The sequence below is a fragment of the Bidens hawaiensis genome, unplaced genomic scaffold (assembly GCF_021521415.1).
Source record: "Bidens hawaiensis isolate Kalapana, Puna unplaced genomic scaffold, B.hawaiensis_p1.1 tig00000296_1, whole genome shotgun sequence".
NCBI classification, from domain to species: Eukaryota; Viridiplantae; Streptophyta; class Magnoliopsida; order Asterales; family Asteraceae; genus Bidens; species Bidens hawaiensis.
In genome coordinates this window covers 1116456-1131785 of record NW_027491024.1, presented here as the reverse complement: position 1 = coordinate 1131785, position 15330 = coordinate 1116456, and the positions used below count along the sequence as shown (strand labels likewise).

Genomic DNA, 15330 nt, shown 5'->3' with positions numbered 1-15330 from the left:
ATATATTATTAATCATTTTGTGTTTGGTTCAATTTATTCTTGTCTCTAGTCTTGCTATAAGGCCTCTTTTTTATTTATAAATAGTTTTATTTATCTGGTGCGTTGCGTCGGGCAGCTAGCAAAACCTCAGCATTGAAACCGGAGCATTGGTGAAACCCAAGCGTTACGACGGTGTACAACTCTAATTTGGTCGGTATCAGTTACATTCGTTACAGTATCGGTTACATTCGTTACGATATATAAACCATCGGTAAAATTTGAGCGTCAAAACCCAAAAAATTAATTCGTCAAATTAACATAGAAAAAGATTAACACATAAAAACAAAATATTTATAACGATGTCTTTTTTGATTGGCGAACGAAGCCATTGAGACGGTAACTCGACACGAAATTGGTCGGTAATAATTACATTCGTTACGATACTAGAGCTACAAAAACAAACGCGTATATGTATGTATGTATGTGTGTGTGTGTGTGTGTGTGTGTATATATAAATGTCCAATATTTTTTTTGGGGGGAGAGGGGAAGTTTACGCAAACTCGGTCAATTTCCATTAGGTTTGTTATGGTACTGGACCTAAAAAAATTAATGTTTGGTCGATTGTCATTATATTTGTTTTGGTAATTGAACTAAAAATAAAAAAAACAAAATTTACGGACCAATACGGTGCGCCAAGTGGCCCAATAGGACACTTGCAGCACCAAAGTCCTAATTTGTATATAGTGGTATTAGTAATAACATTTTATGTACAAAAAAAAGTTTTGAATAGCGCACTCACGTTTATCGTTTTGTTTTTTGGTTTGTATTGAACTTGCACAATGGTGTTACTTAATGAAGAACCAACATCAAAGGAAAGGAAGATTGTCAAACTTTCAAAAATCATTTAACCATGTGTTTTATAGAGAGCGTGTTTTAGTGTCTTTAAAAATAGAGTGTCTTTATAGAATTATGGTTAAATTAAATCATCCAATACCTATTTATACCAACACAATGGACAAAATGATAATAAAAAAACCAAAAAAAAGAACTAAAATGGCTAAACAACCGTTATACAGTGATTAGTATCGATTAACGGTTATAACATGTTCTCAAACTTGGTTCCGAATAAGTTTCCGGACAGAAATATTATAAACGATGTCAACCTGTCATGTAGGTTCGGACTTTGGAACCGAACAAATTTGTACATAAACTAGTTATACTGTCGGGCCGGGTTCTGGATTTGTACACCTCTAACTTAGTAAGTTTGTTTTCCATTCTATGGGTTTTCTAAAGTAAACAAAACCGGTTATGCAACAGTTTCGAACCGTTAGAATGGAACCAGAACCAAAAATGATTGAAAAATATAATCCGAATCGGACCCTGTTATAGTAAACCAGTAAGATTCTAGAACAACTAAAGTAGCTTCTCGCTAGTCGAATCTGTTATAGTATCAATAACTAGAAAATTACATGAAAATCTAGTCTAATTTAGAACATCTTAATGCATGTTGCTTAATTTAATCCGACAATTGGCTAATGCTACATTAGAATATACAACTTTGTTTCTCATAGTCATGTGAAGACTCAAACATGATAGTAGATTAACTCATAAACATGTATTTAAAGAAGCAAAAGTTCATAAAAATATACTTGAATATAACATGAAGGAACAACGAACCTATGAATAGCTTTGAAACACAAATTGTGAAGATACACCGTGACTTGGAATTGAATATAGGGATGGTGATGTGATCTTAGTTTTCTTTAAAGATATCGTGGTCTTAGGTTTTTTAAGATACCGTGATCTTCTCTTCTCCTACAAAATTTAAGTTTTTGGGACATATTGTGAAGATAGGTTGTGATTTGGAAAATATAGGGATGGTGATGTGATCTTTTTTTTAAGATATCGTGATCTTCTCTTCTCCTACAAAATTTAGGTTTTTTGTTATAAAGTACGAACAAACAGTTCTTAGCGGTTATTTTATTATTTAGCGGTTCATAATCCGAACCAAACTAATATTCGTTTAGTAGGGGTGTTCGCGGTTCGGTTCAAAAACGTGAAACCGCCCAAACCGGTCATCGGTTTGGTTTCACGGTCGGTTTTTCCATTAACAATCGGTCGGTCGGTTTACACAATCTCAAACCGTAACGAACGGTTTAGTTTACGGTGTACGTCGAAAACCGGCCGTATAAAACCAAACCAGACCATAAGATTTATTTATATTTTATTTTTAAAAATATTCCATTTTAGATATATTCAATTCTTATTAGAGCAATATGTGACTATAATACATATTTGGATTTTAATTTGTATGCATGCATAACGGCGGTGTGTTCCAGAGTCTCATTTACAAGGGGAGGGGAAGGAAATGAGAAGAAAATGTTAAAATATCAAAGATTTTTTAAGGATCGAATAAGAGGGGAAAGAAGGGAAAATACTAGAAAACTTAAACATATATTCATCCTCCCAAATTGGAGAGATTAGGAAAGAAAATCTTATCGAACCAGACCGTAAACACCCCTATCGTTTAGGACAAGATCTGAAACCGAGAACCAACCCTACAAATCTACAATCCCTTTGGCAGTTCTGATACACGGGTTCAGTTCCTTAGTTCGAACCCTTTCTTGATCACCCCTACGGCCCTACATACGGGTCCATGTAATATTGTAATATGAGCCTAATAAACCCCATAGTGATGGGCCTTAGCCCATATGAGAGTTTATGCCCATTTATAGAAGTAGTTTTATTTCGAAACCATTTCTGTAGTAGGGTGAGTTGTAATTGGGAGAGACGAGAGTGCCTCAACTTGATCTTTAATAGAAAGAAAAACGAAATCAAATCAAACCAAAAGTTAATTTGTATATGCTAGATAATATAATTAGTTTTTTTTTTTCGATTAAAATAGCTACTTCACACACTTTCTAATTTTCCTTCTAAATATACAACACTTAAACCACCACAACTTAAGAATGAACACATTTCTCTAGCACTAGATAGTAACATATGCAAGAAAATACTTATCAGTGTCATCAAAGATACTATATTAGTAATTTTCATACTCATCAACATGTTTAAGTGTTTAATAAATACTAGTTTAGGAGAACCAAACTAACACTTGACAAGACTAAAAAATCACCAAAATCAACTTGTAGCTAGTTCACCATTTTTCAGTCGGACAGTTTTTTCATATATGGTTTTTGATTTCATCATTAACTGTTTCCAAAAAGTTTCAAATAAAGATCACCTTTCAAACTAAGCATTCCTTATATCAAAGTACATTATAGTTAACATCATTATGTGTATAAAAACACACTTCACAACTCAAACAGTCTTCCTTTTCTTTTTTTGCGCTTTCTGCCATTTAAGGTAAATCTGGTATGACAATCCACTAAACACCATAGCCACACTACCCCATTGCTTTCTAGATAATGCGTTACCACTAACCACTGATGACACCACAATACTCACAAACTTCCTGGTAGTTGTAATGGTGGTGTTAGTTAAAGAACCAAACCTGCTAATGGTAAAAAATATGAAATTTTGACCAATTGCACCACACAAACAGTAGTACAGTATATCCCATCCCGCTTCAGGGTGGTTCTTGCAGAACTCAATCGCTTGGTAACCACTCGCTTGTGGCCAACCGAACATAAACACAAAGTTGTAAATTGTACCCCATAAATTCATCCCAAGCATTATAACCCATGCGCCTGTTTTTGGGTACCTAGATAATACAGAGGAATTAGATTGCTGAGATCTGTTACGGAAAGGTTAGCAATCATTGATCAAATTATAGTCAAATACCTTGCAGAGATTGAATCTTGTGTTGCATTTGTGAAACCGTCAAATGCTAGATTTAGGAAACAAAGACCGTATCCGAGTGGAGCATTCGGATGAGCTAACTTGCTTATTGCCTTTGAGCTAGACTGGATACAATGGAAAAAATTTAGATTCGCGCACAAACAAGCCCTTTGACTATAATGTTTTACGGTCAAATTATATGTTTACCTTTGTAAGTGCAAATGCAGACACCCCACCAGCAACAAGGAGAGTGCAGATGTATTCTGGGAAAGTGTATCTTATACCATAAACTAGTGTCCCCATTAGCATCACTGCAATAAGAATGAAATAATACAGATTTTAAACACAATAGTTCCCACGTTAGCATCACTATAAATGGTAAAATACAAAGTCAGAACTAACCTGGAATCATTTTTGAAGATTTTACAAGGACCTGTAAATGATAAACAAATGAGAACCTAACTTGTGCATAGTTGTTTACAACATTATACTTTGTGCAATTAGATTGAAAATATATTGAAATACCTGAGCAGGATAACTGATGTATTTTAATGCTTCAATCCCCATAGCAGGACCAATAGTATTAGTAATGCCAGCACTCCAATAACTCCACCATGGAGCGCGACCAGTACCCTTACCGGGCCACAGCTTAATCACTGTTCGTCAAGCAAAACATGTCAACAAAAATATTCATAAATGAAATCCTAGATGATGGAAAAGGATATATATATATATATATATATATATATATATATATATATATATATATGGATCAGGATCATGAGAGAACTATGAGAACCATTTTGAACCACAAAAAACCCAAAAATAAAAAAATCATAAAATAAAAAAAACACAAAAATGAAAAAAGTAAAAAAAACCAAAATTCTTATTTTATCATCCCGGTTTCATTAAAAAAAACTCGGTTTAGATAAATTATATACACATATGTATAATAATACATATATGTACATTTACATGTTTTTATATACACACAGTCACATATGTATAATTTAAGATAAATGATATTGTACTGAAGAAACACTAACCGGACCCCGGGCAGATTACGGGTAACCTGGGGGTTAGATAGATGTTTCCCACGAGGGGTTAGACCCGGAGAAGTTGGTTCTTCTGATAACCTGCAAAACAGACACCGTGAGCTCGTCACTGAGAAGGGGGGGGGTTCCTCCTTGTGACCACCCTCCGGCGTGAGAATCAGACTAGATTGCTCTTTAGATATAAATGTATATTAAGAGATTGCTAGAGCAGATATCAGGTATAATATGATAAGATATGTTAAGATGAGATGATCATACCATTTGGGGTATTTATAGCCCAAGGTAGGTTTCCAAGGAGGTGTGGCCTGCTGAATAGTATTCATGTTCAACCAACAGTGGCCTACGCACGTGCCATGCTGGTAGTTGGTGAGTAGGCAGCGGCTGATAGTGACCAGACCTGCTGTGTACTATTCCTTTTTCACCAACTACAGGCTAGGCACGTGGTATGTCAGGAGTTGGTGAGTAGGTAGCGGCTAATAGTGACATACAGTACAGGAGCATGCTGCTCGCCATACTGTTGTCAATGAGCTGTCGTATCTTTGGACAGATCTTTTGCCCATACCTCGTCAGGTACAGTAAAAGATCCTCAGTATCATACGGACTGGCTCATTTGGGCGGGAGTATTTCCCCTCCCGCCTTTGTGCGGGAATGTTCCCGGCTTGCTCATTCCTTCTTCAGGTGACTGCTGAATTATTATGAGAGTTAAGCCTTGTGCGTGTAGCCATGCTGCGCGGGTGGCCTTCCCTGATGTCCGGTATCCGTAACTGCGGGAACAGGCGGAGTACCTGAAAACCATTGGTAGGCGTTTCCTGCGGGAACAGCTTGCGTACCGCACGTGAGGACGTCACGTCTCTGAGCGTGGTGGGTCCTGCTGATCCAGTTGGTTTTTGCGCAGACGTTCCTTTAGTTTAGTCTTGCGGGTTCAACCGCGCAGACGTCCGTTAAGGAGTCTTGCGGGTTGAACTGCGCAGACGTCCCTTTTCAAGGTGAATCTGTGGGTCCAACTGGGCTCTGCTGGGACCTACCTCTTCAAGTCCCTCCAGTCCAATGTTCTTCTCATGAATGTTTAATAAAGTGAGGTGAACTTTTGGACTTAAGCAAAGGGTTTTTGAAAAGGGTTTAGTTTTAAGGTTTTCCATGGGGATTCTTCCCACGGAAGTCCTAATGTCACGCAGAATTTCCCACTGTTCTGCTTGATCTTTGGGTATGATGCGGGTAGGTCTGTAACCTCCTCGCAAGTCAGGAGCGTTGAGTACCTTTTGTGTAGATTCTCCATGAGGTTTTGGTAGTTTTGAACATAGTGATCAATTATGTTAAAACCACCAATTCCATCTTGAAGTTTCAAACAATCTAGTTCTCGACGTTCCCGCTATGCGGGGATGTTATTCCCGTGTGCGCAAGCATGGCCCAGAAGATCCTTCTTGGTTTCATTTCCCTGCGGAGTGCTAGGTATGTGAAGGGTTTCGCCTTGACACTGTACCCGCAACCGTCTTATAGTTACTTTACTCCCAAGGTATTCCTAGCGTCAATTCCCTGCATGTGCTAGATATGTGAAGGGTTTTGCCTTAACACTGTACCCGCACCCGTCTTGTAGTTACTTGGTTGCCGAGGTATTCCTGGCGTCAATTCCCTGCAGGTGCTAGGTATGTGAAGGGTTTTGCCTTAACACTGTACCCGCACCCGTCTTATAGTTACTTGGTTGCCGAGGTATTTTTGGCTTCAATTCCCTGCGGGTGCTAAGTATGTGAAGGGTTTTGCCTTGACACTGTACCCGCACCCGTCTTATAGTTACTTGGTTGCCAAGGTAAGGGGTATATTCCCGCTTACTTTTGAATCTTTGAGACTTGCGTTATAAACGTTATATGAATTGCGCATGCATATTTTAGTTTATTTTAGCAATTTTCCCAGTGCTTTGGATAAGTTAACCTTTGAACGTGACAGAATAGGTGTGAAGTTTTGCTTCCTTTCGTGATTGTGCGGGTAGGACCGTCACTTGAACTTAGTAGGATGGCTAAACTTTACCAATACCTGACCTGCGTGTAGGTTTTCCTCATCCTTTTGTTGAGATTCTCTGTTTTGAATAATTTAACCGTTCGACGCGCGGTTGTCAATAGGTTAGTGTTCAGTTTCCTTTATCATGATTCATGCAGATAGACCGGCATTTTCATTTAGTGGGATGACTGAACTTTTCCCCTTCAACTGACCTGCGTGAAGGTTTGCCGTTTTTTGGGTTTATGCGGGTTTTACCGCCTTCCCCACGCAACGACTTTCCTCGTAATTATGCGGTGAAGACCGGCATATCCGTGTGGAAAGTTTACAAGTATAAAATCATCAGCGTCAATGTTCTAAAGAGAATCATTTCCATTAAAAGTGGCTCTGGGCCTTTTACAAATTTGGAATTGATCTACATGTAACACTTGCGTAATTGAGCTCCGTTCCATGTTCTTGGGACGGGAGTGCCATCGAGCCTTTCGAGCCGGTATGCGCCCTTTCCCAGCACTTGTTTGATAACGTACGGACCTTCCCAGACAGGAGTCAGCTTTCCTGGGCGATCTTGGTTTGAAGCCTCGTTGTTACGCAATATGTAGTCTCCTTCATTGAAGTTGCAGAGTTTTACCCGCGTGTTGTAGTACTTTTGCATTTGTCGTTTGTAGTTCTCTTCACGCATTGCGGCTAAGTCTCTGCGTTCCTCGGTTAGCATGAGGTCTAACCGTCTTTCCGCATTATTGTCCTCTGGTTGAATCATGACTCTTGGTGAGGGTAAACCAATTTCGACCGGGACCATGGCTTCAGTGCCATAAGTGAGGCTGAACGGGGTTTCACCCGTACTTGCCTTTTTCATCGTTCTGTGTGCCCAAAGTACGTGTGGAACTTCGTCCACCCAGCCGGATCTGTGTTTCAATAGTCTTCTCTTTATGCCGTCGACGATGCTCCTATTTGCTCTTTCCACCTCACCATTACCCTGCGGGTGCGCCACCGAGGTAAAGGTGTGGGTGATTTGAAGTTCTTTAAGCCACTGTTGTAGCTTCTTGTCAGCAAAGTTGGTGCCGTTATCGCTCACCAAATTCTGTGGGAGCCCGAAACGACAAATGATAAATTCCCAAATGAATTTCTTGATATGTTTTGCGGTCGTTTGGGCTAAGGGTTTTGCTTATATCCACTTGGTGAAGTAGTCGATGGCGACCACTAGAAACTGGACGTTCCCTGCTGCTGTGGGAAATGGGCCAGTCACGTCGATGGCCCACTTCTGAAATGGCCATGCAGAGGTGACTGGAACAAGTTCATTCTTTGGGCGATGCGTGTTGGGTGCGTAGAGTTGACAAGACCTGCATTTTCTGATGTACGCCAGCGCATCCGTATGCATCCCCGGCCAAAAGTATCCCGCGTTGTTTAGCTTAGCTACAACTGCGCGTGGACCTGCATGTATCCCACAGATGCCTTCGTGTACTTCCCTTAGGAGGTAGTTGGCATCTTGGTCGTCGACGCATCTGAGGAGGGGGCCAAGAAAGTTACGTCTGTAAAGGATGTCATCGATGAGTTGATAGTTCAGTGCTTTACAGCGTAGTTTTCTTGCCTTTGTTTTTGACTCTGGTAGTATGCCCGCCGCAAGGTAATTTACTATTGGTGTCATCCACGTTTCTGTGCCGGTTTGGATGACACAGACTTCCTTGTGCGGGACTGATGGTGCTCCAAGCAGTTCAATGCGGATGTCTTTTCCCAAGTGAGTGAAAGCTAATGACGCAAGCTTGCTTAACGCATCCGCAGATTTGTTTTCGCTACGCTTGACGTGTATGACTTTACAATCATTAAAATCGCGCATGAGGGTTTTTGCTTGAGCGAGGTACAGCGCCATTGTGTCGTTTACGGCCGTGTACGTCCCGTTTATCTGATTGGCAACTAACATGGAATCCACATGGGCTTCCAAGTTCTTTACTCCCATTTTTCGCGCAATCCTCAACCCGGCCAAGAATGCTTCATACTCAGCTTCTTTATTCGTACTTGGAAAGTCTAGTCGAATAGCATAAGTGTATTCTTGGCCTGCTGGGTTGGTAAGTTTTAACCCTGCGCCTGAGCCCTCGCTGCTGGCCGCTCTATCAGTGTAAAGTCGCCAGACTTCATCGATGTCTAGTGCTGGAGAGGGTTGAGCCTCGTCCTGGCACTCTTTCTCCAGCGATGCGGGGACTTCAGCAATAAAGTCGGCCAAGACCTGGCCTTTTATAGCTGGCCTTGGCTTGTATTTTATCGCGTATTCTCCCAATTCTATTGCCCATTTGGCTAGGCGTCCCGAAAGTTCGGGTTTGCCTAAAACGTTTGCAAGTTTGAAGTTGGTGAGAATAGTAATTGGGTGACCTTGGAAATATCGTCTTAGCCTGCGTGAAGCCTGTACAAGTGCTAAGACTAATTTTTCCAGGGTAGAGTACCGAGTTTCGACGTATGTTAGGAGACGGCTAACATAGTAGATTGGCATCTGGATGCCTTTTCGCTCGACTAACAGGACGGCCCCGGTTGCTCTATCTGTGGCGGAGAGGTATAGGATTAATTCCTCTCCCGCTTCTGGTGCTGTGAGCGTTGGGAGTTCGATCAAACGTGACCGAATTTCCTGAAAAGCTGCTTCCGCTTCTGGTGTCCAGCGGAAGTGCGTTTTCTTTAGACAGTTTCTCAGCGTCGACACGAATGGGAACGACCTGTCCGCATGATTTGCCAAGAAGCGGTTAAGTGCAACTAGGCGTCCGTTCAGTGTCTGAGCTTGTTTGATGGTGGTAGGTGATTCCATTTTAATAATGGCTTCGACCTTTTCAGGGTTCGCTCTGAAGCCATCTTTTGTAACGATGACTCCTAAGAACTTCCCTTCTTCCATCCCAAAGGAACACTTGCTCGGGTTGAGCTTCATGTTTATCCTTCTTAGTGTGTTGAATGTTTCTTCGATGTGTTTCAACATCGCTTCTGGGTTAAGGCTTTTAATGACCAGGTCATCCATGTATACTTCCAAGTTTCTCCCAATTTGGGCATGAAACTCTTTGTCCATCAGGCGCTGGTATGTGGACCCGGCATTCTTAAGTCCGAATGGCATCATTTGATAACAGAATGTGCCATCGGGCGTCCGAAATGCGGTTTTGTCCTGATCGTCAACGGCCATGTGGATTTGGTGGTATCCTTTATACGCATCAAGGAAGCATTTAAGGCGAAACGGTGATAACGAATCTACCTTAAGATCAATTTCGGGTAACGGGTAACAATCTTTGGGGCATGCTTTGTTCAAGTCTTTGAAATCTATGCACATGCGCCATTGCTTGTTAGACTTCGGTACCATAACGGGATTTGCAACCCAAGTTTGATATCTTCTAACGCGTACGATGCCCGCGTCAAGGAGTTCCTTGACTTGGGTTCTACACGCGTTAGCTTGTTCCGCCCCCATTACTCTACGCTTTTGTATGACCGGCGTAAAAGCCTGGTCACACTTGAGCTTATGCTCTGCTTTACTTCGAGGTACACCAGTCATGTCTGCTGGTTTCCATGCGAAGATGTCAGCGTTTTTTTGTAGTAAGCGTTTGAGTAATGTGCGCGTAGGATCAGTTATTGTTGGGCCAATGGTAACCGCCTGGTCGGGGTATTTTCCATTAAAAGCCCATTCTTCTGGTTCGGTGATGGTGGGTTTAGCCATCTTTGGTTTGGGTGTTGATGAGACAGATGCGATGCATACCTGGGGAATACCGGTGACCATCGCCACGCCCTCAGCTGTTGGCCATCCCATCATGCCGTGGACTGAAGATACTACGGCGTTGAATCTTGCCATCCCGTCTCTCCCGAAGAGAATGTCGTACGTGTGGTGTGGCTTCCTCATTACGACAAAGTCCACATCCTCTGTGCGGGAGAGTTTTCCGTCTGTGAGAGTGACGGGGAAAGATAGGATGCCCAGGGGGGTGTTTGTGCTGCCGTCGAACCCTTCCATCGAGGCGTAGACCGTTTCCAAGCGTTCCTTGTCTTCATCATCTAACTTGTCGAAGAACTGCCTGTACATAACTGTTGACGAGGCACCGTTGTCAACAAGAGTGCGGGAAGTGATGTAGTGCCCCAGCTGGCTTTTGATGACGATAGGGCCTTCTTTGCTGGGTCCTCCTGGCACTCGCGGGAAGCGCACCTCAGCTTCTTTCCATGCGCATGGTTCTGTCGTCTGTCTTTTTCTTCCTCTGATGTTACCACGAACCATGTGAATGCTGATGTCAACGGGCTTTCGTCCGTTGCTTTTGTATCGGCTGTCATTCTGCCCTCTATTCCTGATTGATGCCACCAGGTGTGTAAGTTTGCCTTCCTTGACGAATGTTTCGATAATATTCCTCAGAGCTGAACACTTCTCAGTGGTGTGACCCTTTGTGTCGTGGAAGTCACAGTATTTGCTCTGGTCCGCGTCAGGTCGTTGTCGGACCTTTGGAGCTTTTGGCCATGGGAGTTTCTCAGTGGCAAATATCTCCGTGACGCTTTTGGTGAGGGGCGTCCACCTTGTGTGTTGGCCTGATGGGTGTGTATTATCCTTTCCGCCTAATAGGGAGCGAGAGCTGGATGAGGTGTCAAAGTTTACCCTTGACTGCCATATGCTTGGCTTCCTCCTTTTGTTTTGCCAGGCGGACTGGACGCTGTTTTCTCTAGTCCTCTGCGTGTAGAAGTTTGTAGTCTGGGGCAGATTCTCACCCAATTGCTTCTCCGTTTCGGCAAAGCGCTTGGCTGCCGTCATGATGGAATCCCATGTGGGTGGCATGCCGTCTTTGCCCGTCAACGTGCGGATAAGTTCTGGGTATTCGGCGCCCTGGATGAAAGCGGCGCGAACAAGGTCTTCGCTTATAACCCCCAGACTCAGTTTTTTTGAGTTAAAGCGAGTGATGAAGTCTAGTAAAGGTTCATCCTTATCTCTAACGCAGTTGAGGATCGTCCACTGTTCTTCAATATACTTCCTCTGTTGACTGAAGTGTTGGCTGAACTTGTGTTGGAAGTCCGCCCAATCATAGATGTGGTGGACCGGTAAACGGTCAAACCACGCTCTGGCCGCTCCAACCAGTGTCATCTGGAACATATAACACCACGTGGGTTCCGTCCAGTTGCTGACGGTTGCCCCCGCTATGAATCTGTTCAGGTGATCATCTGGGTCGGATATACCATCATAGGTGCCGATGTTGGGCATCTGCTTGGTACTTTTTGGGGCGATTGCTTCCGCAATGTCCCTTGCAAACTTGGATGTTCCCGTGTTTGCAGCAGTTGGTCTGAAGGTTTTGGAGAAGTCACGTGGGCTTCCCCCCACGTTTCTTTGTTTGAAGGTTTCTCCGAAATTCCTTCTCGTTTGGAAGTCCGTTTCCTTACGCTTCCCTTTCGCCCTAAGGCGAGGGTTTGCGTCGGTGTCGGATTCCTCCTGATCATCGTCCGAGGATTCGCACTCACTGCTCATGTTGAGCTGTTGGCGAGTGCTTCCAAATTCGTCAGCCTGTTGGACGGAACGTAAGCGTTCGTCCAACTCAGCTTGGAATTCCTTTTGACGTGCCTCCGCCCATGCCTTAACCTCATCGAGTGTTTGGCGGGGGAGTCTTGTTCGTTTCTCTAACTGGGTATCGGTGATTCCCAGTGAGCGATTATTTACTGCACTTGCCCCAGCTTGGGTAACTGGGGTAGTGTTCGTAAAATTTACTTCACTTGCCCCGGCTTGGGTAGCCGGGGTAGTGTTTGTAAAAACTGTGTTGCCGGTATTCCCCCCAGTAGCTGAGGTTGTGGTTACCGGAGTTTCTTTAACCATCTTAGAAGTTTTAAAAAACTGGAGAAAAATGTTCTAGCTTTATGCACGGATGGCGCCAATGAAGAAACACTAACCGGACCCCGGGCAGATTACGGGTAACCTGGGGGTTAGATAGATGTTTCCCACGAGGGGTTAGACCCGGAGAAGATGGTTCTTCTGATAACCTGCAAAACAGACACCGTGAGCTCGTCACTGAGAAGGGGGGGGGGGTTCCTCCTTGTGACCACCCTCCGGCGTGAGAATCAGACTAGATTGCTCTTTAGATATAAATGTATATTAAGAGATTGCTAGAGCAGATATCAGGTATAATATGATAAGATATGTTAAGATGAGATGATCATACCATTTGGGGTATTTATAGCCCAAGGTAGGTTTCCAAGGAGGTGTGGCCTGCTGAATAGTATTCATGTTCAACCAACAGTGGCCTACGCACGTGCCATGCTGGTAGTTGGTGAGTAGGCAGCGGCTGATAGTGACCAGACCTGCTGTGTACTATTCCTTTTTCACCAACTACAGGCTAGGCACGTGGTATGTCAGGACTTGGTGAGTAGGTAGCGGCTAATAGTGACATACAGTACAGGAGCATGCTGCTCGCCATACTGTTGTCAATGAGCTGTCGTATCTTTGGACAGATCTTTTGCCCATACCTCGTCAGGTACAGTAAAAGATCCTCAGTATCATACGGACTGGCTCATTTGGGCGGGAGTATTCCCCCTCCCGCCTTTGTGCGGGAATGTTCCCGGCTTGCTCATTCCTTCTTCAGGTGACTGCTGAATTATTATGAGAGTTAAGCCTTGTGCGTGTAGCCATGCTGCGCGGGTGGCCTTCCCTGATGGCCGGTATCCGTAACTGCGGGAACAGGCGGAGTACCTGAAAACCATTGGTAGGCGTTTCCTGCGGGAACAGCTTGCGTACCGCACGTGAGGACGTCACGTCTCTGAGCGTGGTGGGTCCTGCTGATCCAGTTGGTTTCTGCGGAGACGTTCCTTTAGTTTAGTCTTGCGGGTTCAACCGCGCAGACGTCCGTTAAGGAGTCTTGCGGGTTGAACTGCGCAGACGTCCCTTTTCAAGGTGAATCTGTGGGTCCAACTGGGCTCTGCTGGGACCTACCTCTTCATGTACATATGTGTATATTACGTAACTAAAGATTAAATAAAACTATACATATGTGTATAATACAACATTTTTTTTTTATTTTTTAATTTTTTTTAATAAAACCAGAATGAAATATAAGAATTTTGGTTTTTTTACTTTTTTAAAATTTTTGTTATTTTTTGTTTTATAATTTTTTTAAATATTTTTTTAAAGGTGTTTTTAGTGGTCCAAAATGGTTCTCAAAGTTCTCAATTTGCAAAGGGTTCTCTTAGGATCCTTACCATATATATATATATATATATATATATATATATATATATATACATACATACACACACACAAGAAATACTTACTTATAAATGACCATATCAAACAAACAGAACTTTGTGCCAAGTTCAAAAATGCCAGATGTTCAAACCTCTCCTTGTCAGGGCCGAATCGTTTAGTAGACCTGAGATTCAATTATTATAACATTAATAATAGCCGGTTAAGTACCGTAACAAGCTCAACAAAGTAATTAAAGAGACGTCAAAGAAATTCTCATTGTAATCGGCAATAGAAAGCAAGCTCGGAATAGCACTTTCTTTGTTGGACATCATAATAAATGAGTTAAGGGTGCAATGGACTAGGAGACCGCTCGAGTCTCGACTATCATTAAAAATCTCATTATCAGCGCCACTTAAAAGAAAGCGTCAAGAGGTCATGGAACAAGTTATCAAGTTCTGACCTAACTAATTTCAGAGCTTCACATTTTCATCTTAGGTTATCTAAACTTGCTTTCAAAGAGATGGCCTATTATTCTAACCTAAAAACCCCAAAGTTTGAGCTGCAAAATGCTGTAATAACCTAAAAAAAACTTATGTCTTTCAATATAGCTTCACTCACACCAGTCAATTGTAATCTTAATTCAGAGTATGCATAGCTAGCATAATTTACCTATACCAATTAGAGCGAAACCTAACGCATTACCAATTCAATTAAAGTACCAATTGCATAATAACCTAAAAATCAGCCACAAATTCATTAAACCTAACTTATAAATAGTCATTAACAATTAATTCCACTGTCTGACACATTTTCAAATAAACTACGTACAACACATGAAATGAATAGATAAAAGCAAAAACTGTTGCTTACACAGTCTCCTGAAGAACGCCTTGATAGATATAAGCGGACCAAATACCGGCTACGCAAAATGTGAGCTCCAGAACACGACGGAAACTGACGCCGTGTGTTTCCATCAGCGCCCGAGTGTTCAGATCCGGCGAAAATAGCACTTATCTTGTAACTGGTTTGTTTGAGGGCAAAAGTAAAATTGCACTAATTTTGACGTTATTTTACTAATCACGTGAAAATAACGTTAAAAGTGGCGGAAGGTTAATCAGGCATCATGTGGTGGCGTTGATAGCCGAAAGACAAGGGCACATGCACCAATCAGCCGGTATCCCGATGATTGAGTGTTATGTGTCTTATGTCCAAGGCTTGATTCAAAACTACTATCGAGCCGGGGGTCTCACCTGAAGCAGCCTTTCTATCCCTATGGAATAGAGGTAAGGCTGTCTATATCTTACCCTTCTCAGACCCTACCATAGCATTGCTATTGGTGAGATATAGATGATGATG

The 15330-nt window shown here is 42.5% G+C and overlaps 1 protein-coding gene across 1 annotated transcript; it reads right to left on the bottom strand.

The window, feature by feature from the left end:
* Nucleotides 1–3251: 3251 nt before the first annotated feature.
* On the bottom strand, nucleotides 3252–15007 carry LOC143619475 (UDP-galactose/UDP-glucose transporter 3-like). The gene is made up of 7 exons (XM_077091403.1): nucleotides 14845–15007; nucleotides 14061–14158; nucleotides 4306–4436; nucleotides 4183–4213; nucleotides 3988–4091; nucleotides 3784–3905; nucleotides 3252–3703 (listed from the first exon to the last, which is right to left on the bottom strand). Exons 1-7 carry the CDS (start codon nucleotides 14946–14948, stop codon nucleotides 3301–3303), a joined length of 993 nt encoding a protein of 330 aa, XP_076947518.1. The 5' UTR covers nucleotides 14949–15007; the 3' UTR covers nucleotides 3252–3300.
* Nucleotides 15008–15330: the final 323 nt, after the last annotated feature.

Excerpts from the sequence above, each read along its gene's own strand:
- LOC143619475 (XM_077091403.1), bottom strand. The coding sequence starts at position 14,948 with ATGGAAACACACGGCGTCAGTTTCCGTCGTGTTCTGGAGCTCACATTT. Across the intron at positions 14,159-14,844 it reads GGCGTTCTTCAGGAGACTGT|GTCTACTAAACGATTCGGCC; the intron begins GTAAGCAACAGT and ends ATTGAATCTCAG. Across the intron at positions 4,437-14,060 it reads TTTGATATGGTCATTTATAA|TGATTAAGCTGTGGCCCGGT; the intron begins GTAAGTATTTCT and ends CTTGACGAACAG.